This window comes from Monocercomonoides exilis, assembly GCF_001643675.1.
Source record: "Monocercomonoides exilis strain PA203 chromosome Unknown scaffold23-1346700, whole genome shotgun sequence".
NCBI lineage: Eukaryota > Preaxostyla > Oxymonadida > Polymastigidae > Monocercomonoides > Monocercomonoides exilis.
Window position 1 is genome coordinate 1,126,711 of NW_027150568.1, and position 22,950 is coordinate 1,149,660.

The following is a 22,950-nucleotide window of genomic DNA, read 5'->3' on the forward strand; positions in this document are numbered from 1 at the left end:
CTCTGATTGAAAAAATATGATGGGCTATTATCTTATTGGAGTTTGAAAATTCAAATATTTTAAAAAATAATAACAATAATTTCAAAATAGATGAATGAAGTTAATAAATAAAAAATTCAATAAATAATGACATTTTTCATGGAATGAAGTGATTTAATTCATTAATTCTTTTGTGAAGTGAAATATTTCTATAAATATGTAATTATTTTAAAATTTACCATTAAGCAACTGGGTAGATGCGTCAAAGAGAAATGAAAATGGTATTCCCTGCGGATTACCAAACAGAGCCTGCATCATTGGCAACTCGCTTGTAGACGAGGAATCAGCTGCGGAATTTATTTCTGATCCGTCTTGATAATCTCTATCTCTTCTTGCAGCTGAATGTCTCTTTGCTCTTCTTCTTTTCTCATCTTTTTGTTTTTCCTTCCATTTCTGTATTTTCTTCCTGCTTGCCTGTTTAATCTTTTGCATGTCCTTAAATAAGCCTCTTGGAACACGCGAGCCGTCTCTGCTGATGATGACATTTTTGCCAGCATTTGAAGGAGATGTCAAAAATGATGCTTCATCCATTTCATTTTGCTCGCTTTGTTCTTTTAAGCCTTCCAATACACGCTCACGATGTCTTCTTCTTTTCTCTCTTGCTTTCTGCTTTTCTCGCTCTTTCTCTTTTTCTTTCTCTTTCTCTTTTTCCTTTGATTTTTCTCCAATCTTTTCTTTTCTCTCCTTCTCCTTCTTTTTCTCCTTCTTTTTGTTTCCTTGCTTCCTAGCATCCAATATATTGCTCCCTCTATCATAAATACCTCTATCATCATCTTCTTCTCCTTCTTCATTGATTGGATTAATAACTCCCTCTATTTCTGGTGATAAAGGCACAAAAGGTGATATTTCCTTCGCAAACGGAGAAGAAACAGAAGGAGTGGAAAATTCACCAAATGAATTCAAAGAAGATATATTTTGTTTCGTTCCTCTTTTCATTCCTTTTCCCTTTCCTCTTTCTCTTTCTCTTCCCATTCCAAATCCTAATTCATCATCATTCATTGAATATTCCACTTCTTTCTCTTTTCCTCCTCTTCCCTTCTTCATCTTCATCTTCTTCGGAGTCTGTTGTTGAGTTGCATATGAACCAAAGAATTGATTTTGCATTTGTTGATAGCTTTGTTCATCCTGTTTGTGTTCGTGATTTTTCTCATTTTTCTCATTTTTCTGTTTCTTCTGTTCTTTTTTGTTCTCTTTGAACTTGAATGGGCTATTTATGCTTCCTTTTATTCCTCTATATACTTCTTCATCTTCATCTTCATCTTCATCTTCATCTTCCACAATTTTCTTCCCAAAATACCTCTTCTGCTTTGTTTTGTATATTCCCATTGCATTCAACGTTGTTGCTGCATCTTCTTCTTCTCTTTCTCTTTCTCCTTCTCTCTTTCTTCCTCCATATGATTTAACAGGAGTTGAAATGGAAGAAGAAGAAAGAGAAGGAGAAATCAATGAAAGATTAGCTAATTCAGGGGAATGATTGATTTCCTGTGAATTCTTCTTCATTTTGTTCAGCTTGCTCAATCTTTGCGTCTCTTTGAAACGTTGTTGGTTGGGGCGATAAACATGTTTGAAGGGGGAAGAAGAAGAGGGAGTGGAGAAAGAAGAAGAGGAGGAGGAGGAAGACGATGATGAAGAAGAATGTGATTGCGAAGGAGTGTAATGAATAGAAGATGAGAAAGACTTTGGTGTGGATGGAGAAGAAAGAGAAGAAAGAGAAGAAGATGATGAAGACTTTGGAGTTGAATGAGCTGCTGCTTGTAATTTTAAACGTTGCACATTCCATGGCTTTGGCTTTGAAGTGTATTTCTCCATTAACTTAGCATCTTCATCATCATCATCTTCTTCTTCTTCTTCTTCTCTCTCATTCTCTTCATCATCGTTATCGTCGTCATCATCATCATCATTTATAAGCATCTTATGCCCTCTTCCATATCTTTCTTTTCTTCCCTCTTTCTTCGTTTTATTTGATTTCTTCGTTTTTGTTTTCATCTTCTTTATCTGCTTTGTATGAATTACAAGATCTTCATCTTCTTCATCTTCTTCATCATTGTCTTCCTCTTCTTCTTCTTCTTTTCTTTCATTTTCTCCTCTATTTGCTCTTAATACTTCCTCCACAACCTGATAACCATCACTAACATTATTTTTCTTCTTCTTCTTCTTCTCTTCCCTCTCTCTTTCTTTCTTCTTCTCTTCCTCTCCTCTTTCTCCTTCTTCTCCTTCTTCTCCTTCTTCTCCTTCTTCTCCCTCTCCCTCTCCTTTCTTCGTCTTCATCTTTGGTGATGAAACAGGGCTGTATCTTTCAGCTGACAACAAGAATTCGTCATATGACACACCTTCCTCCATCACAATCGTCTTCTCCTTTGACTCACCCATCAATCCTACTGATGCATCGGCATATGATGATGATGATGAAGATGATGGGTTATTCTTGTTTATTGGCTCTTTAACTGCTTCTGCTTCTTCGTTCATTGCTTCGGGTTCTTCATCAGCTTTTTTCTCGTTCTTCCGTTTTGGTGAATCCTTTGTTCTTGCTTCTTTCTCTTTTTTCTTGTTTGCTTCTTCTTCTTCTTCCTCTTCCTCATCTTCATTATCACTTTCATTGTCTTCATCACTCTCATCATCTCTATCTTCTTCTTCTTCCTTCTCCTTCTCCACTTCCTCCTCCTCCTCCTCATCATCATCATCATAATCATGCAATGCGTGTATCTCATCCTCCTCCTCATACAACTCCCTCGCATCCACCACATCTTCTTCTTCTCTTCTTCCTTTCTCTTCTCCTTCATTCTTCTCCATCTTCTCTGATTGTTCTGTTTGTTCCATCTCTAATTCACTCCCAAAGATTGCCTCTAGTTCTGGATCACAAAATCCGCTGTTGTTTGAGAGATGGCTGTTGAATGGAGAGGAATAAGAAGAAGAATAAGAAGAAGGATAAGAAGAAGAAGAATGACGAAGAGGTTGATGGAATAAATGTGATGATGGAGAGAACTGTGATTGTGGATAGTGGAGAGGAATATTGGAATGCTTAGAGCTTTTGTGAGTGTGTTTATGTTTGTGATGAAGAAGAGAAGAATTTTCATTATCATCATCATTTCTATTCATTCTATGTTTATCATCATAATGTTTATGATGATGATGATGATGATGATGATCTTTATGTTCATGTTTATGTTTCTGTTTATTCATATTGATTGGCTGAAGAGATATTCTCTTCTGCCATTTCTGATTGAAAGCAGAAGAAGAGGCAGAAGATGCACTGAATGACGAGTCGATCTCAGATTCTGATTCTACGTGTGCCATTGAATGAGAAGAGGATGATGATGATGATGATGCTTCTGAAGAAGAAGAAGAGGAAGAAACAGAACTTGTGTCTTCTTCATTGATTTTGTTGTCATTTTCATCTGAAGATGACTCAGATGAAGATGAAGAAGAAGATAAACTTTCTTCTTTTATTTCTTCTTCTTCTTCTCTTCCTCCATTCATCCCTCCATACATCCTCCTCCTCCTCCTCCTCTCTCTCTCTTCTTCTTCTTCATATCCTCTTCCTTCTCTTCTTCTTCTTCTCGTTGTCATTCCTTCTTCATCACTACTTACTCCTTCTTCTTCCTCCTCCTCCTCCTCTTCATCATCTTCATCATCCTCTTTGTATATCCCTCTTCTCATCTGTCTTGTCGCTCTTCTCCTTGATGAAATTCTAAATGAATTCAAATCAATATCATCTTCACTTTCTCCTTCAAATCTGTTTTCTTCTTCTTCATCTTCTTCATCATCTCCATATCCATCATTGATATTATACCCTCCTCCATTAAATCGTTTTGTTATTCTTCCTTCCATTTCATCTTCGTCTTCTTCATTCACATTTCTTTCTTCTTCTTCATCATCTTCCTCCTCCTCATCATCATCATCGTAATCATCCTCATCCACATAGTTATAATCATTCACTCCATCATAATCACTGTCATCTCCATCAAACCCTGTATACCTCCACTCCTCTTTCCCTGCCCTTCCTCCTCCTCCTCCTCCTTCTCTTCCTCCTCCTCTCTCTTCATCTTCTTCTTCTTCTTTTTCATATTCATCATCGTAATCATCATTATATCCTTCTTCTTCTTCTTCCTCTTCCCCACTTAATCCTCCTCCTCTTCTCTCTCCTCTCATTCCTTCTCTCTCCTCCTCTCCTCCTCCTCTCCTCTTTCTGTTTATTCTCATCCTCTCCTCTTCTCCAAAATACCCTTCCTTTCCCATCTTCCTCCTCAAATTGCTTCCTTTCTCGTCTCTGTTCGTCCTGTTGAATGAGAAAGTGGCCATCTCCTTTCGTTTTGCCATCCTCAGCTGCTCAATTGTGGGCGAATGGAATGTGTTGAATGAATCAAATGAATCAAATGAATGCACTCCCTCACTTTCAGAATCCGTGTTATCTTCCATAAAATCAAAATCATGGAAGTTCTTGGCAAGATATGAGTTTCTGGGCTTCCCAATGATTTTTGTGTGTTTGCTGTTGTATTTCGCCCTTTCTTTCGCCTCAATCTCTTTTAAATCGTCTTCGTTCCGAGGAAGACGAGGAAATTCTCGTTCGCTTTCATCAACTGATGATGATGACATACCGCTACTGCTGCTGACTTCATCATCATCATCATCATCATTGTCTTCATATTCATTATCTTTATCGTTATTTTCATTGCCTTCTTCTTCTTCTTCTTCTCTTCCTTCTCTTCCTTTCTCTCTCCTTCTTCTGTTCATCTTCTCCTTCTGCTTTGAAACCAATGCCATCTTTTCTCTAATATCTCTATGGAAGTCATCTTCGCTCCCACTCTTCTCTTCTTCTTCTCTTTCTTTTCCTTCTCTTTCTTTTCCTCCTTCTCCTCCTTCTCCTCCTTCTCCTTCTTCAGAACTCATATCACTTGACTCAATGTTGCTGTTATTATTGTCTTCTTCCTCTCCTTCCTCTTCCTCATCATCATCATCATCTGCACTCATACTCATACTCAACTTCGTTCTTCTTCTTTCCTTTCCTTCTCTTTCTTTTCCTCTTCTCGTCTTCCTCTCCTTCTCCTCCCCTTCTTCTTCCTCTTCTTCTTCTTCTTCTTCCTCTCCCTCTCTTCTCCTTCCTCTACTCCTCGCAAACTCACTCCCAATGCTGTCCATGATGTGATTCAGTGGAGAATTCATTCGAGAGACTGCTGTGAAGGGAGGGGGAGAAGCACTAAGAGGAGGAGGAGGCTGGTGGAAGTGGCGTGTGGGTGCTTCAAGGGAAGCTTTGCTGGAGACGGGGGGAGAGAGAGAGGAAGAGGAGGAGGAGGAAGAAGAAGGTAAGGAGGATGATGATGAAGAGGTTGAGGTTGAGGTTAGAGGAGTAAATGGAATGGAAGAAGAAGATGATGAAGTGGATGAAGAAGATGAAGAAGATGATGATGATGAAGCAGAAGAAGACAAAGAAGACGACGAAGAAGAAGGAATTGCCAGTGTATTCCTCACTTTCGAAGCTGAGGACAAGAAAGAATTTGCAAACGGCGAAGAATTGAGATGAGTGAGTCTTCTTGTCCTGTCTCTCTCTCTGTCTGCTGTGTGAGTGATGTCTGTGATGGTAGATGTGACACCCATTGTTTCATTCAGAGTGGAGCTGAGTCTGTTCTCGGTGGTGTGCTGCGTGTGGATGGTGGTGAGATTGGAAGAGGAGGAGGAGGAAGAAGAAGAAGAAGAAGAAGAGGAGGAGGAGGAGGAGGGAAGAAGAATACGATGCGGGGGAGTGGAGAAAGAGGAAGAAGAAGATGATGATGAATTAACATCATCTTCTTTTTCCATCTTTTGTTCTGTTTCAATTGCATGTGCTTTATCATCTTCTTCATCTTCGTCTTCGTCTTCGTCATCCCCTGATGATTTTTTGGACAATTTACTTTTGTTATTTTCCTTCATCTTTTGAGTACGTAGTTGCTCTTTTTCATCTTCCTCTTCTTCTTCTTCTCTCTCTCTCTCTTCCTTCTCTTCTTCCTTCTCCTCTTCCTTTTCTTCCTCCTTCCTCTCATTCCATTCACTTAATTCACTCGATTCATTCCTCTTCCTCTCCTTGAATGTCTGTGTCATAGTGAATGCAGAGTGGGGTGATGCCACATGCTCAGTGGGTGTTAGACGCTTTGGCTGTCTCTTATCAAAAGAGCTGTTGATGTTATTGTTTGTGTTGGTTAATGGCTCAGGAGGAGTGGAAAGAAGAGAGGAGGAGGAAGAAGATGATGATAGAGAAGATGATGATGATGATGATGATGATGATGATGATGATGATGATGATGATGATGAATTATTTGTTGAAGAAGAAGAAGAAGCAGAAGAATTAGAAGAAATAAAAGCTTCATCAAATATCGGAGGCAGTTGAGGGGTAGTTGTTGACAAGAGAACATCAGCAGTGACATTAGACTCATCAATGAGGAGATTAGCATCAGCATCCATCAGAGTTAAAGAGGGAGGAGAAGGAGAGAGATGATCAAGGGAAGAGAGTGGATCATAAGAAGAGGAAGAAGAAGAGGAAGAAGAAGATGATGATGATGAAATAGAAGAGGAGGAAGAGGAGGAAGAAGAAAGAGAAGAGGAAGAGGAAGAAGAAGAAGAAGAAGAAGGCAATGAAGGAGAAGAAGAGGTAGAGCTGATGTAGAGAGGGACGGGGGCTTTGACAGTAGGTGTGGAGAGGATGATGGGAGTGGTTTTAGAGGAAGAAAGAGAAGAAGAAGAGGAAGATGATGAAGTTGATGAATCAATGATCACTTTCGCCTTATTCTTTTCTTTCTTCATCATCATCATCATCATCTTTTCATTTCCACTCTCAATTTTCACATCTTCTTCCATCTTCATCTCTTCATCTTCCACTCCAAATTTAGAATTTTCATCTTTTTTTCTCTTTTTTTCTTCCTCTTCTCCACCAATAAATGAATGGAAAATGATGGGTTTTATATCATTTATGGCTAATGTGGTAGGATTTGTGGATGAAGAAGGGGTGTTTTTGAATGGAGTGGAGAGAGGAGAGACAAGATTCTGATGGGAATTGGGGGTGGAAGAAGAAGATAAGGAAGAGGAGGAAGAAGAAGAAAGATGAGAAGAAATAGAAGAAGAAGAAGAAGAAGCGGATAAGCTTGTTTCCTTGTTGATTGATTGGATTTCTGTTTCTTTGTGTTTGGCATGTTTTTTTGAAGAACTTTCAACATTATCTTCTTCTCCTTCTTCTTCTTCTTCTTCACTCACTTCTTTCAATTTTCCTTTCTCTTTCTCTCCTTCTTCTCTTCCTTCTCCTCCCTTTGTCTTCCTCTCCTTCTCTTCCCTTCCCTCTTTTCCTTCTCTCCCTTCTCTCCCTTCTCTCCCTTCCTTCCTCTCCTTCATCTCCTTCATCTCCTTCATCTCCTTCATCCCTTTCAATTCCCTCATCTCCCTCATCCCCTTCATCTCCCCCACGCTAATCACACATCCCCCATGCCACACCCATCTCAATCTCCGTTCTCTCTTCAGAATGTCTTGTGTGTTTGTCCCAAAAGATGCATCCCACACTTCATCTTCTGTGTGGATGGCATTGAAGAAGCGATGGAGATAAGGCAATGAACGGAAGCGGAGGAGGGCGGGGGAGGAGACGATGGAGGAGAGAGAGGAAGAAGAAGAAGATATAGATGATTGAAATGGGACAGGGGAAATAGAGGAAGCATAAAGATTGCTTCCATTATCAACAGAAGATGGAGAAGAAGGAGAAGAGAGAGAAGGAGAAGGAGAAGCAACAGAAGAAGGAGAAAGAGCTAAATCAGGTGAATGCACGATGAACTGAGTGAAAGAAGCAAGCTGTGCAATGGAGACAGCTCTGATGTTGGAAGGGAAGAGGAGAGGGATGGAAGAGAGAGAAGAAGAGGAAGAGGAGGAAGGAGGAGGAGATTCAACGACTTGTGGGGTGTTGGCGATGTGGGGGACAAGACTGATACGCATTTCAGGTGGGAGGGAGAGAGAGGAAGGAGGGGAAGAGAGGGAAGAAGAAGAAGAAGAAGAAGAAGAAGAAGAAGAAGAAGAAGAAGAAGAAGAAAGGGGAGAAGGAGGAGAAGATGATGCGGTTGTTATCATAGAAGAGTTTGGTGTGTCCATACTCATCAGTGTTGTTGGACGTGGTTTAATTATCCCTTGTTGTTCAATCGATTCACCTCCTATTCTTCTCTCTCCTTCTTCTTTCCCTTCCTCTCCTTCTTCTTTGCCTTGTTGAACATTCTGAGTTAGTAATTGATTCGGTTGTTGATTGATTCCTATATTTGATGCATTCTTATTAGTATCATTATTATTAACAGAATAGCATCTCGTTATCTTCTCCTCTTCGTCTGTCTCCCATGGCCACAAGAAGCAGAAAGGGCGAAGGAAAAGAGAAGAACGCAAGCCAACAAAGGGGTCGAAGGGAAAGAGGCCATAGCAATCTTCTTTGAGGGGAGAGCACACTGCACAGCCACAGGAGAAGGAGGAGGGGGAAGATGAGAGAGAGGAAGAGGAAGAGGAGAGAGAAGAAAGAGAAGAAGAAAGAGAAGTATTTGTATTATTTCCTGTTTGTTTGTTGTTTATATCTTCCTTCACATCAGAAATAACAGGTTTTTCATCAATATCCATCTTAATACTCACTTCATTCCCTTCTTCTTTCTCTTTCTCTCTTCCTCCTTCACTTCCTCCTCCTTCACTTCCTCCTCCTTCACTTCCTCCTCCTTCACTTCCTCCACTTCTCCTCCTCCTCCTCCTCCTCCTCTCCTTCTCCCTCTTTCTCTCCTCTTTCTCTCTCTGCACTCCAAAACTAATAGCCCTCTGTTGGCAAGGAGACAACCGATTTCTCAAGTCATCCACACCCAACAGCCAGCAACACCTCACAAATTCTGTGCCGATGATTGGATGGCACCAGAGGAGAGGGGAGAGAGTTAAGGGGAGTGGGGATGGGAGAAGGAGAGAGGGAGGAGAAGAAGAAGAAGGAGAGGATGAAGAGGATGAAGAAGATATTAACGACAAAGAAGGAATTTTTAGATTCGATTTATTTGCAAGAGAAGAAGAAGAAGAATAAGAAGAACTAGCAGCCTGTATCACATTGAAGGGGACAAACGCATTCAATGCCACATTCTCTGGGAAGGAAGGCCCTGTGATGAGTTCGATGGACTTTCTGTGGGACAAATAGAAGGATCTGAGTCTTGTGCTGTAAATGCGCCTTTTTGAGGCGAAGACAGAGAAGAATGACTGGCACATAACATAGAAGAGAGCATGGAATTGGAGTTGTTGGGAAGAAGAGGAGGGAGAAGAAGAGGGAGAGGAGGAAGAGGAGGAAGAAGAAGAGGAAGAGGAGGAAGAAGGAGGGAGGAGAGAAGAAGAAGGGGAAGGAGAAGGAGAGGGAAAGGGGGAGGGAGAAGGGGAAGGAAAAATAGTAGATGAGGAAGAGGAAGAAGAAGAAGAATTGTCAATGAATTGTATTGAAGAAGAAGAAGAAGAAGAAGAAGGTTGTTGATATGCAGGAGTTAGAGCAAGAGAAGGAATGGAATAATAAGAAGAGGAAAAGGAAGAAGAAGAAGAAGATGATGATGATGATGATGATGATGAAAGACTGTTGTATGCAGGTGAAATGGAAGATGAGTGAAGCGAATAAGGTGTATGCAATGAAGAGTCAGAGGAAGAGGAAGAAGAAGGAGAAAGAGAAAGAGAAAGAGAAGATGATGAAGAAGAAGAGGAAGGAGAAGGATAAAGAGAGAAAGGAGAAGGAGAAGGAGAGGAAGAAACAACGGGAAAGGAAGGGGGTGAAGTGAAGGCATCAGAAATGGCAGAGGAAGAATGATGAAGATGTTGTGCTTGGATTTGTGTGGACGGAAGAGAAGAAGAAGGAGAAAGAGAGAGAGAAGGAGAAAGGGAAGGAGAAGGAGAAAGAGAAGAAGAAGGAGAAGGATTTTGAGAGAGGGGAGGAGAACGAGAGGCAGGGACAAAGGATCTTCTGGCAGAAGGGGGTGAATAATAAGGCTTGATAGAGACAGAAATAGAAGAATTAGAATTGCTGTTAGGGTTGCTATTGCTATTGTTATTGATGTTGGAAGAGGATTGAGAATAAACAGAGGAAGAAGAAGAAGGAGAAGGAGAAGAAGGAGAAGAAGGAGAAGAAAGAGAAGAAAGAGAAGAAAGAGAAGAAGAGGAGGAAGATAATGATGATAGCGGTGATGATGATGATGATGATGATGATGTGATAGTTTTAGGAGAAATGGAAGAAGAAGAAGAAGAAGTCAAATTTTGCATAGAAGAAGAAGAAGATACAGCAACTCCTTCACTCATGTTATTCTGCAACATCGCTATAGAATTCGCACTCAACGCATATCTCTTCTCCTTCTTCATCTTCACCAGCATAATCTTCTGCTGTGCTTCCGCATATTTCCTCACCCACTCCAGTATGAATTCTAAGTATTTGGCAACCACAGGCCAAGAGATGAAAGGGGAGCGTGTGAGGAATGCAGCTAAATGGACAGCGCATGTGTAGCAGAGTGACTCAGAAGTGGCTATGAGCTGGCGGAGAGAGCGGATCTGCTCGCTTTGCCGGCGCTTTTGGTGGGAGGAGAGAGAAGAAGAAGAAGAGGATGAGGAGGAAGAAGAAGAAGAAAGAGAAGAAGAGAGAAAGAAAGGGGTGTGGGAAGGTGTGGAGATGAGGGAAGGAGAAGGAGAAGGGGAAGGGGAAGGGGAGGGGGAGGGAGAAATGGAGAGAGAATGAAGAGATTGCAATGAAGATGATAGACGAGAAGAGGAAGAAGAAGAAGAAGAAGAAACAGAAGAACGTCTTGATAATGCTGAAGAAGGAGTGGAAAACAATGAAATTCCCTTGTGATTGGAGAAGGAGGCAGAGAGGGGAGTGGCAGAAGGTGAAGGGAAGCTGATGAGAGAAGGTTTGGACTGTTGAGTAGGTGTGGATGTTGCGATTGATAGAGAAGATAATGAAGAAGAGGAAGAGGAAGAGGAGGAAGGAGAAGAAGGAGTAGGAGTGGAGGAGGATGAGAAAGAGGATGATGAAGAAATAGATGAAGATGTTGGTGTCTTCAGAAGAGAAGGTAAAGATGATGAAGGTGAAGATGAAGTAGTAGTAGTAGTAGATGGATGAAACAGAACAGAAGAAGAATATGGAGCAACCAGAATATCTGCCAGAGCTGTCAATCTTGTTGTGTATTTGGAGAGAGGAAGAAAAAGCGAACTCAGCACAGCACACGACAGACTATCTGGATTGCCTGTTGTTGCTCGCTCAGATGGAGAATTGGAGAGTGTTGAGGAGGAAGCTGACCGAGAAAGAGGAGCAGGAGATGCTCCGTCGCGAGTTCTGTGTGAAGGATCGGTTGATGCCAGGGGTTCCATTTCATCTGCTCTGGATAAGCTTCTGAATTGCTGAATGCTGTTCTCAAGAAATGGCATCCTGCCATCTTGGCACGAGTACGAGTGCAGTGCGCATACCCACAACACAAGGAATTTCACTCTTTGGCACCGTGCAGGAGATAAAAGCGTTGTTTCAAATTGTTTAAATAAGGCCTGAAAGACTTTATCTTTGTATTTCTGAGTTGTTTTCTCATTTATCACAAGAGAATGTGCACCAGATTGGCATTCAGGCCATGATGAAGGATCAGATAAAAATAAAAAATCGCGTGATCTCAAAACAAGAAATGGTGTCCTATTTTTTTCGTCACAGAAAACAAAAGTCAAAAAAAGAAACATCATCTCCATCACCAGATCAAATTTTCCCAAATCATCTAAAAGTGTATTTTCTTCTGTTAAATCTTGACTGGAACCCAGTGAATCAGTAATGGCATTAATTGCAGATAATTCTGCTCGTTCTTGTTCGCTAAGTTCTATTTCATCAAGTTGAATCTGATAAAAAATAGTAAGCGTAGCAAAAAATTATAATGATCAAAAATTTTCAAAAATCAAATATACATCTAAAGCCATGAGTTTATCAAATATCATGGGAATAATTTGTTCCTGAACAGAAGGGTTATATCTGCATATAAAAAACACAAGGTCATAATATCGTCTATGAACATCTGATGTTCGTTTTTCATGTGGAAAAAACTGAGTTATTATTGAAGTCAAATAGGAATTAGCAAGCGGGACACGATTTAAAACGTTTGCAATATAAATATTGATATTTTTAAAATATGAGTCTTCAGAGCTCTGTTGATTAAGGTTTAAGTATTTATCGAAAAAAGCATGATAGACTGGCTCTATTAGTTCTGGCTGTGCTATGAGCTTTTCCATTTTGTCGGACAGTAACGCACAGATCCGACAAAATACTCAGTAAGTATGATCTATGTAATATTATATATTTAATCAATGAATCGATCAAATTTGTAATTATTTATTTGAAATATTTGTTGTTTTCTTTTTTAAATAAAAATTTATCAAAAAAAAAAGTTAAGTGAATAATGTTAATAGGGATATATTATCTTTCGTAACATATCCATTTGCCTTTCATTTCACAAATTATTGACCATTTTAGGTCAGAATTTATTTTTCTTCTTTGATGAAAACGTAAATTATGATGATGATATCAAAATCAAATCCCTCAAAAATTATCATTTCAAAAACATGTGCGCTAATGTTTTGTATAATGGTGCATCTTCCTTGCATAAAATGATAAATTTACAATTTGATTTCTTTCACAATTTTTCTTTTTTCGGTTGTTTCAATGAATGTCGTTTAAAAAATATGGATAAAAGCATAATTATTGAAAAGGAAATTTCTATTAGTTACTAATTCAAACGAAAATGTGATTAAAACTAATGTAGAATACTAAATTATCATCGAATAAGATGAAAATTTTCTTGTAAATATGTTACTCAAGAAGATTTCACTTCAAGAAAAACACACAAAATTCGGACGTGCTGTTCAATCAAAGATATCACTCACTCATTACTTCCATCATAATACACTTTGATTTTCGCAAACACAAACACACACACACAGAAAATTGAAAAATAACACATTATAACAAAAAGAATTTTAAAAAATCCTCTCACTTTGAATTTGAATAAAAATATCTCAAGCCAATCTGAACAAATGCAAATCAAAAGGTAATGATAAATATCAACAAAACTTAAAATAATGCAAATATTCTTTTTTTTTAATGTTAATTAGAGCGAACATATAAAAACGTTGATAGACAAAATGAGAGAATCCTAATATAAACTGACGATGAATAAAGTCAAATAACATTACATTCTTCAATTATAACAATTCGTCAACAAAGAAAAAATCGAGTGAAAAAAAGGTGCACAAAAATATCAGACAAATTGTCTTATAATTATGCTAATCAAGAAGAAGAAAATAAACTAACTAACGAGAACATATAAATGCTATTTTCATCATTATTCAATAAAAAAAATAACAAAAGAATTATAACAGAAACTCCTACTAATGTTCAGTTTCACTAACAAATTCATGTTACAGATGTAACTTTCACATGATAGGAAGAAGAATAAGACATACTTATCAACATTTCAGTACGTTTAAAAGATTCCGATATAACAACAATGCTTTACGTTCTTATAAAATACGCAAAGATTTCAAATGATTGTTCTGAGAATATCCAATGAACAAACATTCATCATAACGCCATTACAAAACAACAAACTGACTGCTTCTGAAAGAAACAAATCATAAAATCGAATTTCCGAAATGTGTAAATTATATCGCATCAACCTTCGCGATGGCTTCAAAACTTTCGGGTTTTTCATCGTCAAATGCTCCTTCGCCTTGAATGAATCTTTTCATTGTTTCAAGAAGTTCATTTTCGCTAATCCAACAATCATGGCTTATCTTCTTTAAGAAAATAACTTCTGATTGATTAATAACGATTAGCGGTACCCCAAGCAATTTTGACCACCAGCTATTTTTAAAGGGCAAATCGCGCAGTGTTTTCATTGCGATAGCGACAGCACATAGTATAAGCGTTCCAAGGTTGGATTCGCTGATGACTGTTGGTTTTCCTTTTTGTTTATCAATATTTTCTTGATGAATAAGCCGACGAATTAGAATCACTGCTGAAAAAAGCTCTCCAATAGTTATCCTTGAATGACGTTTTATGGCATCGAAAAATTGCTTTATTCTTTTTGATAAATCCGTTCCTTCTTTTGTGAAGATATATTCTTGAGTCGAAGCAGAAAGTTCAACAATTGATGGTAAAAAACTTGAAAGACAAAATGCTATTCCGTCGGAAGCTGCGCTAATGCAGGCGTCGTCCACGTGCTCCGAAACGAAGCTCAAATTCGATATCCCTTCATCAATATATATAAATTCGGAGAGTTGCTGTTTCAGGAAATAAGCATATTGATATCCTTTTTCCCCTTTTGTCATATTCGTTTCGTTAAATGTACTCTTTTCTCTGTAGAGAAAAAAAAAATAATTCATATTTATTCCAAATAATTTTTTATCGGAATAAATTTAAATTATCACACTTCACATAAATTGGATAAGAAGTCATTCTTCCGTAATCTGTTGTAACATGAGTATTAGATTGTAAAGTGAATTGCATTGACAATTGTTATTATCTATAGCAAAAGTTATTTACAAGAAAATGTTATATTTATTGTATTAAGGGTAATTCCTTTCCGTTTATCACAAAATAAAGGGAACGGAAATAAGAAAAATGAAATATCGAATAAATTGTTGGAATGCATGTTAATTTTATACATATAATAAAATGATTATCTCAAAATATTTCTATCTCCGAATTTTTGAAGAATTCAAGTTTTCTTAAATATCAAGAAAAAAAGAAATAAATAGAAGAATAATTGTTGGGAGTTGAGAAACTAATTTGAAAGGAAGCTGCCTCCATTCCACAATCGCTTTCGCATCATAACCTTTCTTTTTCATTTTGTTGAGTTTGCGCAGATGAGCAATGGGATCTGTGAAACGTTTCAGCCATTCGCATTGATCGATCAAAATAAATCCTTTGTTCACTTCTGTTGTTATAGTGCCATCACTAGAAGCAGAACAACCAAGATATTGAGAGGAAAGAATAACATGTTCTGGTTCTCTGAAATCTTCCTGGTTGTTTTTAGATTCGAAAGGATCCATTGAAACACTGAAGTGGATGTTAAATGACTTTTTGTTTGTTATTCTGAATGCTAAAGATGAGGCAATAGAAATGTTGGGAGAAAGAAGAGGAGATAAAATATCTGGTGAATAATGGTGCTGTTGAGTCATTTCACAATCGAATTGGAGAAGATGCTGATTTTGCTTTGGTGAAGATAAATTTTTTTTATTTGAATTAGAAGAAGGAAATTGAAGAGGAAAAGATATCGAGTGAATGAAAGAGCTGTCAGATGAAAAGGGCTTTGGTGGATGTGTGGATGAAGAAGGCAAACAAGAAGCAGAAGGCAAAAAACAAGATGGAGAATTAGATTGGAGAGCAAATAAACTTGAAATAGAATCTTCAAAAGGTTTGTCCGTGTGTGATATTGAAGATGTTGAGTCTGATAAAATTTCTCTTTCTTCTTCTTTTTGATGAAATGAAATAAAATTTGAAGAGTTTTGTGGAATGGAATCTTCATCTTGATAATCAAACCGTTCACAATTTGTTGTGTTTGATTCTTTTATCTTGTGTTTTGAGTCAAAAGGTAAAGAATATTTGTTTCTAATTGCATTTTCAACCGAAGCATCAGAATCATCATTTTGAAAAATGTGTTGTTCGCTGCCTTCTTCATCATCACCATCATCATCATCATCATCTTCTTCTTCTTCTTCTTCTTCTTCTTCTTCTTCTTCTTCTTTCTCTTCTTCTTTGATATCCTTATTAGACAAGTTCCTCTTTGATGCTTTCTTTCTTTTTGCTTTTTCCACTCCAATAAAATAGATTTGTAGGTCAGACAATTCCTTTCTCTTTTCTTTCTTCCTCATTTTCTGCTCGCATTTAGCTATCAGCAGCAGAATCCTCTTCTTTTCATCTCTTGTCATCCCTCTGCTCCTCCCTTCTCTCAGTCTGTTCTCCAGCTCTTCCAATGTATTCTCTACTTCTCTATGTTCATTCTTTTCCTTTCCTTCCATCTTCTCATTCTCCTTTTTGTTTATCTTTTCTTCTTCCATTTCCCACATTTTTTTCTCCTCTTCATCGTCTATCCAATCTTTCCTCAGCCATTCCCCAAACTGCTTTTTGTACTTCTTCGCTTCGCGAATCTGCTTCTTCACTCTCAAAATGCGTTTTTCTGGTAAAGATCTGCCTTTAAAATTTTTTGATTCGCATTTCTCGTCTAATTCTTCTTTTCTCTCTCCGACTTCCCTTTCATTTTCATCCACTTCAAATACTTCTGTTGAATCTGTCATTGTTGCAACTGCGTGTGTGGAAGTCGAGATCAGCTGTTGGTCCATCGTGTCTTCTTCCTTCCATCTCTTCAGCAGTTGGCTTTTCTGGTATTGCGCTATCCCTGACTCCTTCGCTCCATCCACATCCATCTCCAAGTCGCGGAAGTGGCTTCCGTTTTTAGAGGAATCGCACCTCCACCTGGAAAGGGATGTGGCTAATCCTTGTCGCTCATTTTCGAGTGAATGTGTAGATGCAGATGTGCTGTGAGAAGAGAGTGAGCTGTTGTCTGACAAAGAGCTGCCGGCAGTTTCGTCTATTTTCGACGAGTTTTGTTGATTTCGGATATTTTTGGATGATATCATTAACTCGTTTTCCATTTCCAAAAGGAGTTTGTTCAAAGGAAAAATTCTTGATAATTCTTCATCCTTATCGAAATTTGGTACTTTGCGTTTATAATTATTAGCCTTTAATTCTCTGCCTTTTTCAGTTGCATTTGATGGTATTACGCAAGCTATATCATTTGATATTTTACCTCTTAAAATCAATTTCGAAAACATATTAGTAGAGGTGCATTCTCTGGATAATGTTCTCCTGTTTATGTTTTCAGGAATATCCAAATTTTTCAAAGATTCTTGCGCCAATAAAGAATCCCGAGGAGTTGATGTTACGAAAGATAGTTTTTGGACATGTGTTGTGGATTTTTTGTGTAAATGACAAATACTACTTCCTGAGCCTTGTCTAGAATTAAATGAAGATTGATTTTCGCGAGTTTTTGCAAGTCCTGAGAAAACAGTTGGGTGAATTGCATCTGCATCCAAAGAAAAAGGAGATGATGAAGCAAGTGTCGTAAATGATGTTGTGTATGAATTAATTGCCTCGATGTTTGGTTGTTTCTTTTGTATAATTTTGTGAGATAATTGAAATGTGTTGTTAAAACCCTCGGAATCCTATAAAATAAAATACGTATACAACGCAAAATATTGACAACAAAAATCTTTTCAAAAAATGTTTGTACGTTGGTCCAATGATACTTCTGTCTTTGAAACGACTCAGGAAAGTTCATTCTAAAGCTTCTCGCATTAAATTGATAAGATAAAAATAAGAAATATATATATTGATAATACAAAATATCAATAATAGATACTTTGTGCATCAGTATTTTGCTAGAAAAATTAAAATTGTCGATTTAAAAATAAGCGCAAATATTAAATTAAATATGGGGAACTAAAAAGAAATAGAAAATATTCATTAACTTTTTATGTTCAAACCTCATCATATAATTTCTAGTTTGTTGATGTGAAATGTCTATATGCATTTTTTTTTTTTTTTTTATTTTATTAATTTTTTTTTTATTCAAAAAATTTATTTTTGTTAATTGCAATTCTTTAATATCAAATGTTATTCTTTTAAAATTTCATATTAAAGAATTGTTCTAAAGTGAATTTTGAAAAAAAGAAGAAGAATTGAAAGAATTCTTTTAATTACAAAGGAGTTTGAAGATTTTTGTTAACGATGAATTACAATTGAAAATTTGAAGTCTTTTTCTTAAAAAATTTTGGAAAAAAATGAGAAAACAGTTTGAGAGATCTTATTGAATGTCATAAATTATTTTTTGAATTGAAAAGTTTATTTTGTATAGTCACTTATGAAATTTTAAATATTTTTTGAAAAAAAGGTCTCTTTTTTTATTATTGGGTGGTCCATATCTCTTTGCAAAAATAATAAAAAATGGGAAACACAAAATGAATTATCAAAAAATTCACGATATAACTGGATTTTTTTACGTAAATCGGTCTGAATAATGATCAAATATGTGATAAACTTCAATTTGTTGTTGTTGGGGCTTCCGGATATTCGAACTATACATACCTTGAAAACAAAAATTATTCGAAATATTTCAACAGATATGATTTTTCAAGTGTTTGATTGTTGGATAACATGATTGCAATTAATTACGACTCATAATGGTTTTTATTTTTACGAAAGATTTTTTGACACATCATTTTAATTACAATAATAAATAATTTTTACAAAATATTTGTGACCACCCTATAAATATCTATTTTCAATTTTCAAAACATCAAAAACTCAGAAGCCTTAAATATGTGAAAATATTGTTATAGATTAATTCCCATTCTTGTGATATAAGGAAATTAGAATTTTATTATGTTATTATTTTTAATGTTTAATAATTGATCTGGAAAATGAAACAAAAATGACTTTTCAAAATTTTGAAGAAATTAAATTTAAACTTGACATTCATACAAAAAATGAATGAATTTGAAAAACATTAAAAGATTCATGTTTTTTTTGCAACAAGTGATGAAAGAAAATGATGTTGAAATTTGATATTATTTCGTACGGTTCTGACTGTTCGTTTCAATCGATCATATTGAAATATCAAATGAGTGTCCTGATATGCGTTCTGGAATTTTTTTTTCTTTCTTGTTCTTTTTTTTCTTTTCTTTTCTTTTTTTTTCTTTTTTTCCCCCTATTCAATGAAACACTATGAAAAAAGACTAAAATTTAAATGAATGGGGGTAAATTCGAACTTTCAAGCTTTTTTTTTGCACAAAGCAAGAAAAAATGCTTCACTTATAACTTTGTTTCGCTTTCTCTGATTTCTTTATAAATTTGATTTTCATATTCGTAAACAGGCATCGTTGAAATCAAAACATAAAGAATTGTGTCATTTCACATATCTCAAAAAACCGATCCATTTTTATTATGTTTTTTTATCACAAAATGATAAAGAAAAGTGCACAATTTTTCAATGAAAATGCATGAAGCGAAATATTTTGCCCCAAATGAGAAATCAATATTCTGTAATTTATCATTTAAAAAAATTTTCTGTTTCTGAAAATAGAATCTGATTAATAATTAACACACACAAAATTTAATGTTTTCAAAAATGAAAACAAATAAAATAGTTTATTAATAAACTCTTTTGAAAGAATAAAATTGCACAAATCAAATAAAAAAAACAGCTAGTGTTATTATTAATTCCTCACTTTTTTTGAAACGTATATTGTGTAAGATTGCTAAGTTTAATGAAATAAGATAACACTGATTTGCTTGAAAAAAATTCAAAAATGAGAAATGATTGAGGGATTGTTTCAGAAAATGATCAAAATATGTGGAGTTGTTAGAAAAAAAATAAGTGATAATAATTGAATCCATGCAATTACTGTTTACGACTTCGGATTGAAAATTCACTTTGAATATCAATAAATGAACACTGAAAAGTTATTTCTCCTTTCAAAGAAAATTTTTTCATAAACATTATTTTATACTTTGTCTTTTTTAACAATATAAATGCATTTTTCATTTGAAAGCAAAATTACAACCAAAGAAATCAAATCTTGTTTGAATCAACACTCTGAGAAAAATTATGATTTCAAAAGAATCATTCAGATGCAGAACAATTGACTTTTTTCAGAAAAACATAACTTTAATTTTTTTTTAAAAAATCAAATAAATGAATATTTTAAAAGAATACTGATAAACAATGCAACCAATTTATAATTTTTTTCTTTGAAAAAAAAATTTTTTTTTTGATTATTTTTGATTGGAACATTTCAGAACAATTGCAACTCGGTTAATGCACAAGATACGACCGGTCACAAAATTGTCATATGTCACAGCAATGATAACAACATATTGTGCACATAAGTTTTTTTCTGATGATTGTGTGCGGAAACTGTGAAATATCTTATTTTCGATTTTCTTGAAAATTCCGAATCCTGTTCAATTTTTAATGAAATAAATGAGTTTTTTAAGGGTTTTTATTTGTTTGCTTTTTTTATCACAGTATTAATGATAGGGCTTTATCCCAAATCAACTTATTGGGGTTTAATTCTGTTGCATAAATTGCTCAATTTTTTTTATATAAAAATTATTTAACATTGATCAAAAAAATGCTCTGTTTAAATTGGGGACAAATAAAATTGAATATGTTCAAAGCATATTTGAGTGCATTCTTGTAGTATTTCAGTTATTAATTTGTTTATTTTGATTATTGTTGAATATAATTGATGTTAAAGAATTTATGATCAACACCTATTTAGAGGGAAATAACAATTTGATTCATTTGAAAATAATAGTTTCCGCACAAAAGAAAGAAAGAATAACATTGTGAAACAGAAAACAACCACGTTACAATCATTCATACAAATTTTTATTAACGGTCGTATATTGTGCAATTACCTGCAACTCATCATTTTCTGAAAAACTTTTTTTCAATTAACGAGATATTGTAAATGAGATTGAAAATGTGTGTTTTTTTGACAAAAGACAGAAAAAAAGCACAAAAAATTAAAAATTTCTCATGCTTGATACTTTTTCTCCTTATTTCCGAAAGAAAGTTCAGAAAAAAAATGAGCTCATAATATATTTTTTATTTTCTTCTAAAAATGGAAATAAAGTGATCTTAGTAGAAAGAAAGAATGAGTATTCTACCAAATATTTTCAAACAAGAATCTGAAATACCACCAGAGTATAGATTAGAACGTCCAATTTCTGTCACACATTACTTATGCGATGGAAAGCTTGTTGAATTTCATGGTGAAACTACAAAAGTATTTATTCTTTTTATTTCTTGTTTAATTGAATTTCTCATTTAATAAAATGTTATTCAAATTTAAAAGGTCACATCTCCAATATGCGAACAAGTGGATGGAAAATGGGTTCCAACTTTTATTGGAACAACTCCGAATATGACTGATGAACAAGTTGTCTCATGCTTGGATGCCGCTGTCCGTGCATATTCAAATGGCGCAGGAGCATGGCCAACAATGCCAATTGAAGGAAGAATTAGACACGTTGAAGCATTTGTCGAAGAACTTATTAAACGCCGATCTTTATTAATTAATTTGTTGATGTGGGAAATTTGCAAAAACGTGACAGATGCAACAAAAGAATTTGATAGAACAATAGATTACATTCGTGATACAATTAACGCTTTGAAGGATCTTGACAGAGGATCTTCTCGCTTTGAGATTAAAGATGACATTGTTGCTCAAATTAGAAGGGCACCGTTGGGTGTTGTCTTGTGTATGGGTCCCTTCAATTATCCATTTAATGAAACAATGACAACGCTTTTGCCAGCAATTATTATGGGAAATACATGTGTGTTCAAGCCACCAAAACATGGCACAATCATGTTCAAACCAATTATTGAATGTTTCGCAAAAGCATTCCCAGCAGGAGTCGTTAACTCGATTTTTGGACCTGGAGGAGCAGTTATCACACCCATTATTACAACTGGAAAAATTGACGTTCTTGCATTTATTGGATCATCTGGTGTTGCTGACAAGATCAGAGTTCAACATCCTCATCCTCATAGATTGAGATGCGTTTTGGGTCTTGATGCGAAAAATCCGGCTATTATTTGTAAAGATGCAGATTTAGATCTTGCAGCACGTGAATGCGTTCTTGGAGCATTATCATTCAATGGAGAGCGTTGCACAGCAATCAAGATAATATTTGTTCACGAGGCTGTGGCAAATGAGTTTGTGGAAAAAGTGTGCAAAGAGGTAGCAAAGTTGAAAGTTGGACTGCCATGGGATAAGAAAGAGGATGGTACATACTGCAACATTACTCCACTTCCGGAAAGAGGGAAGGTTGGGTGGATGCAACAAATGACAGAGGATGCAGTTTCAAAGGGAGCGAAGGTTGTGAATGAACATGGAGGTGACTATAACGAGACATGCTACTCACCAGCTGTTGTATTTCCAGTGACAAAAGAAATGAAGCTCTTCCATGAAGAACAGTTCGGACCAATTGTTCCTATTTCAGTGTTTAACGATTTGGATGTGCCAATCGAGTTTATTAGAGAATCGAAATTTGGCCAGCAAGTCGCTATTTTCGGCCGCGATGCAGATGAAATTGCACATCTTGTTGATCCATTGGTGAACCAAGTGTGCCGCGTGAACATCAACTGCCAGTGCCAACGTGGGCCTGATACATTCCCATTCACTGGAAGAAAAGACTCCGCTGAGGGCACACTTTCAGTGTCTGATGCGTTGAGATGCTTTTCGATCAGAACGTTAGTGGCAGCTAAGAAGACTCCAATGAACACAGCTATTTTGCAGGAAATTGTTCATGATAGAAAAAGTGCTTTCTTGTCTACTGATTTTATTTTTTAAGCGAGACCGAAAGCACTGATGATGCTTTATCATCTTTATAGTTTTGTTTTGTTATGTTTTTAATAATTTTTACATGGATATATTGAAGGAGAGATAAATGTTTGATATTTAAAAATTGTTATTTGCTATTTGAAATTTTTAAATTTGAATATGTCCACTTTCTGTATAGTTTTAAGTAGTTATTAAGTATTTATTATGTTTGTAATTCATGTTCTCAATATATTGAGATGTTTTATAAGAAGGTTTGAGAACTTGTTAGATTGTAACATGAAAAAATCGCGATAATTGCATCTTTTATTTTGTATTTTTTAATTTAAATTGTATGAAAAAATTTTTACTATCCAATATAAATTGTGTGAAAGTCAATTTGTTTTGAAATGTCCCAGTTTATTTCAGTTTTTGTGATATATTTATCAAAATGCGTTGACATCATAACCAGAGCATGCAGTTTGCATCCTTTTCAAAGAGATCTGAGCAATG

General features: G+C 35.8%; 3 protein-coding genes across 3 annotated transcripts; 1 reads left to right on the forward strand and 2 right to left on the reverse strand.

Moving 5' to 3' along the window:
* Positions 1-115: 115 nt before the first annotated feature.
* Positions 116-11,970, reverse strand: MONOS_3655 (uncharacterized protein; the record flags this gene model as incomplete). The annotated part of the gene is made up of 2 exons (XM_067873669.1): positions 116-11,892; positions 11,959-11,970. 2 exons carry the CDS (start codon positions 11,968-11,970, stop codon positions 208-210), a joined length of 11,697 nt encoding a protein of 3,898 aa, XP_067727290.1. The 3' UTR covers positions 116-207.
* Positions 11,971-12,745: 775 nt separating this feature from the next.
* MONOS_3654 (uncharacterized protein) lies at positions 12,746-17,539 on the reverse strand. The gene is made up of 6 exons (XM_067873668.1): positions 17,469-17,539; positions 17,340-17,394; positions 15,590-17,271; positions 14,883-15,142; positions 14,478-14,514; positions 12,746-14,404 (listed from the first exon to the last, which is right to left on the reverse strand). Exons 2-6 carry the CDS (start codon positions 17,385-17,387, stop codon positions 13,708-13,710), a joined length of 2,724 nt encoding a protein of 907 aa, XP_067727291.1. The 5' UTR covers positions 17,388-17,394; positions 17,469-17,539; the 3' UTR covers positions 12,746-13,707.
* Positions 17,540-20,744: 3,205 nt separating this feature from the next.
* MONOS_3653 (glyceraldehyde-3-phosphate dehydrogenase (NADP(+)) (GAPN)) lies at positions 20,745-22,836 on the forward strand. The gene is made up of 2 exons (XM_067873667.1): positions 20,745-20,901; positions 20,971-22,836. Exons 1-2 carry the CDS (start codon positions 20,770-20,772, stop codon positions 22,468-22,470), a joined length of 1,632 nt encoding a protein of 543 aa, XP_067727292.1. The 5' UTR covers positions 20,745-20,769; the 3' UTR covers positions 22,471-22,836.
* Positions 22,837-22,950: the final 114 nt, after the last annotated feature.

What these genes read in the sequence shown, in the direction of transcription:
- MONOS_3654 (XM_067873668.1), bottom strand. Translation starts at nt 17,387, where the DNA reads ATGAACTTTCCTGAGTCGTTTCAAAGACAGAAGTATCATTGGACCAAC. An exon ending in AGAAGTATCATTGGACCAAC is followed by an intron (nt 17,272 to 17,339) that starts GTACAAACATTT and finishes TTTATTTTATAG; the next exon opens with GATTCCGAGGGTTTTAACAA. An exon ending in CAACAAAATGAAAAAGAAAG is followed by an intron (nt 14,515 to 14,882) that starts GTTATGATGCGA and finishes ATGTTACAACAG; the next exon opens with ATTACGGAAGAATGACTTCT.
- MONOS_3653 (XM_067873667.1), top strand. Translation starts at nt 20,770, where the DNA reads ATGAGTATTCTACCAAATATTTTCAAACAAGAATCTGAAATACCACCA. An exon ending in TTCATGGTGAAACTACAAAA is followed by an intron (nt 20,902 to 20,970) that starts GTATTTATTCTT and finishes CAAATTTAAAAG; the next exon opens with GTCACATCTCCAATATGCGA.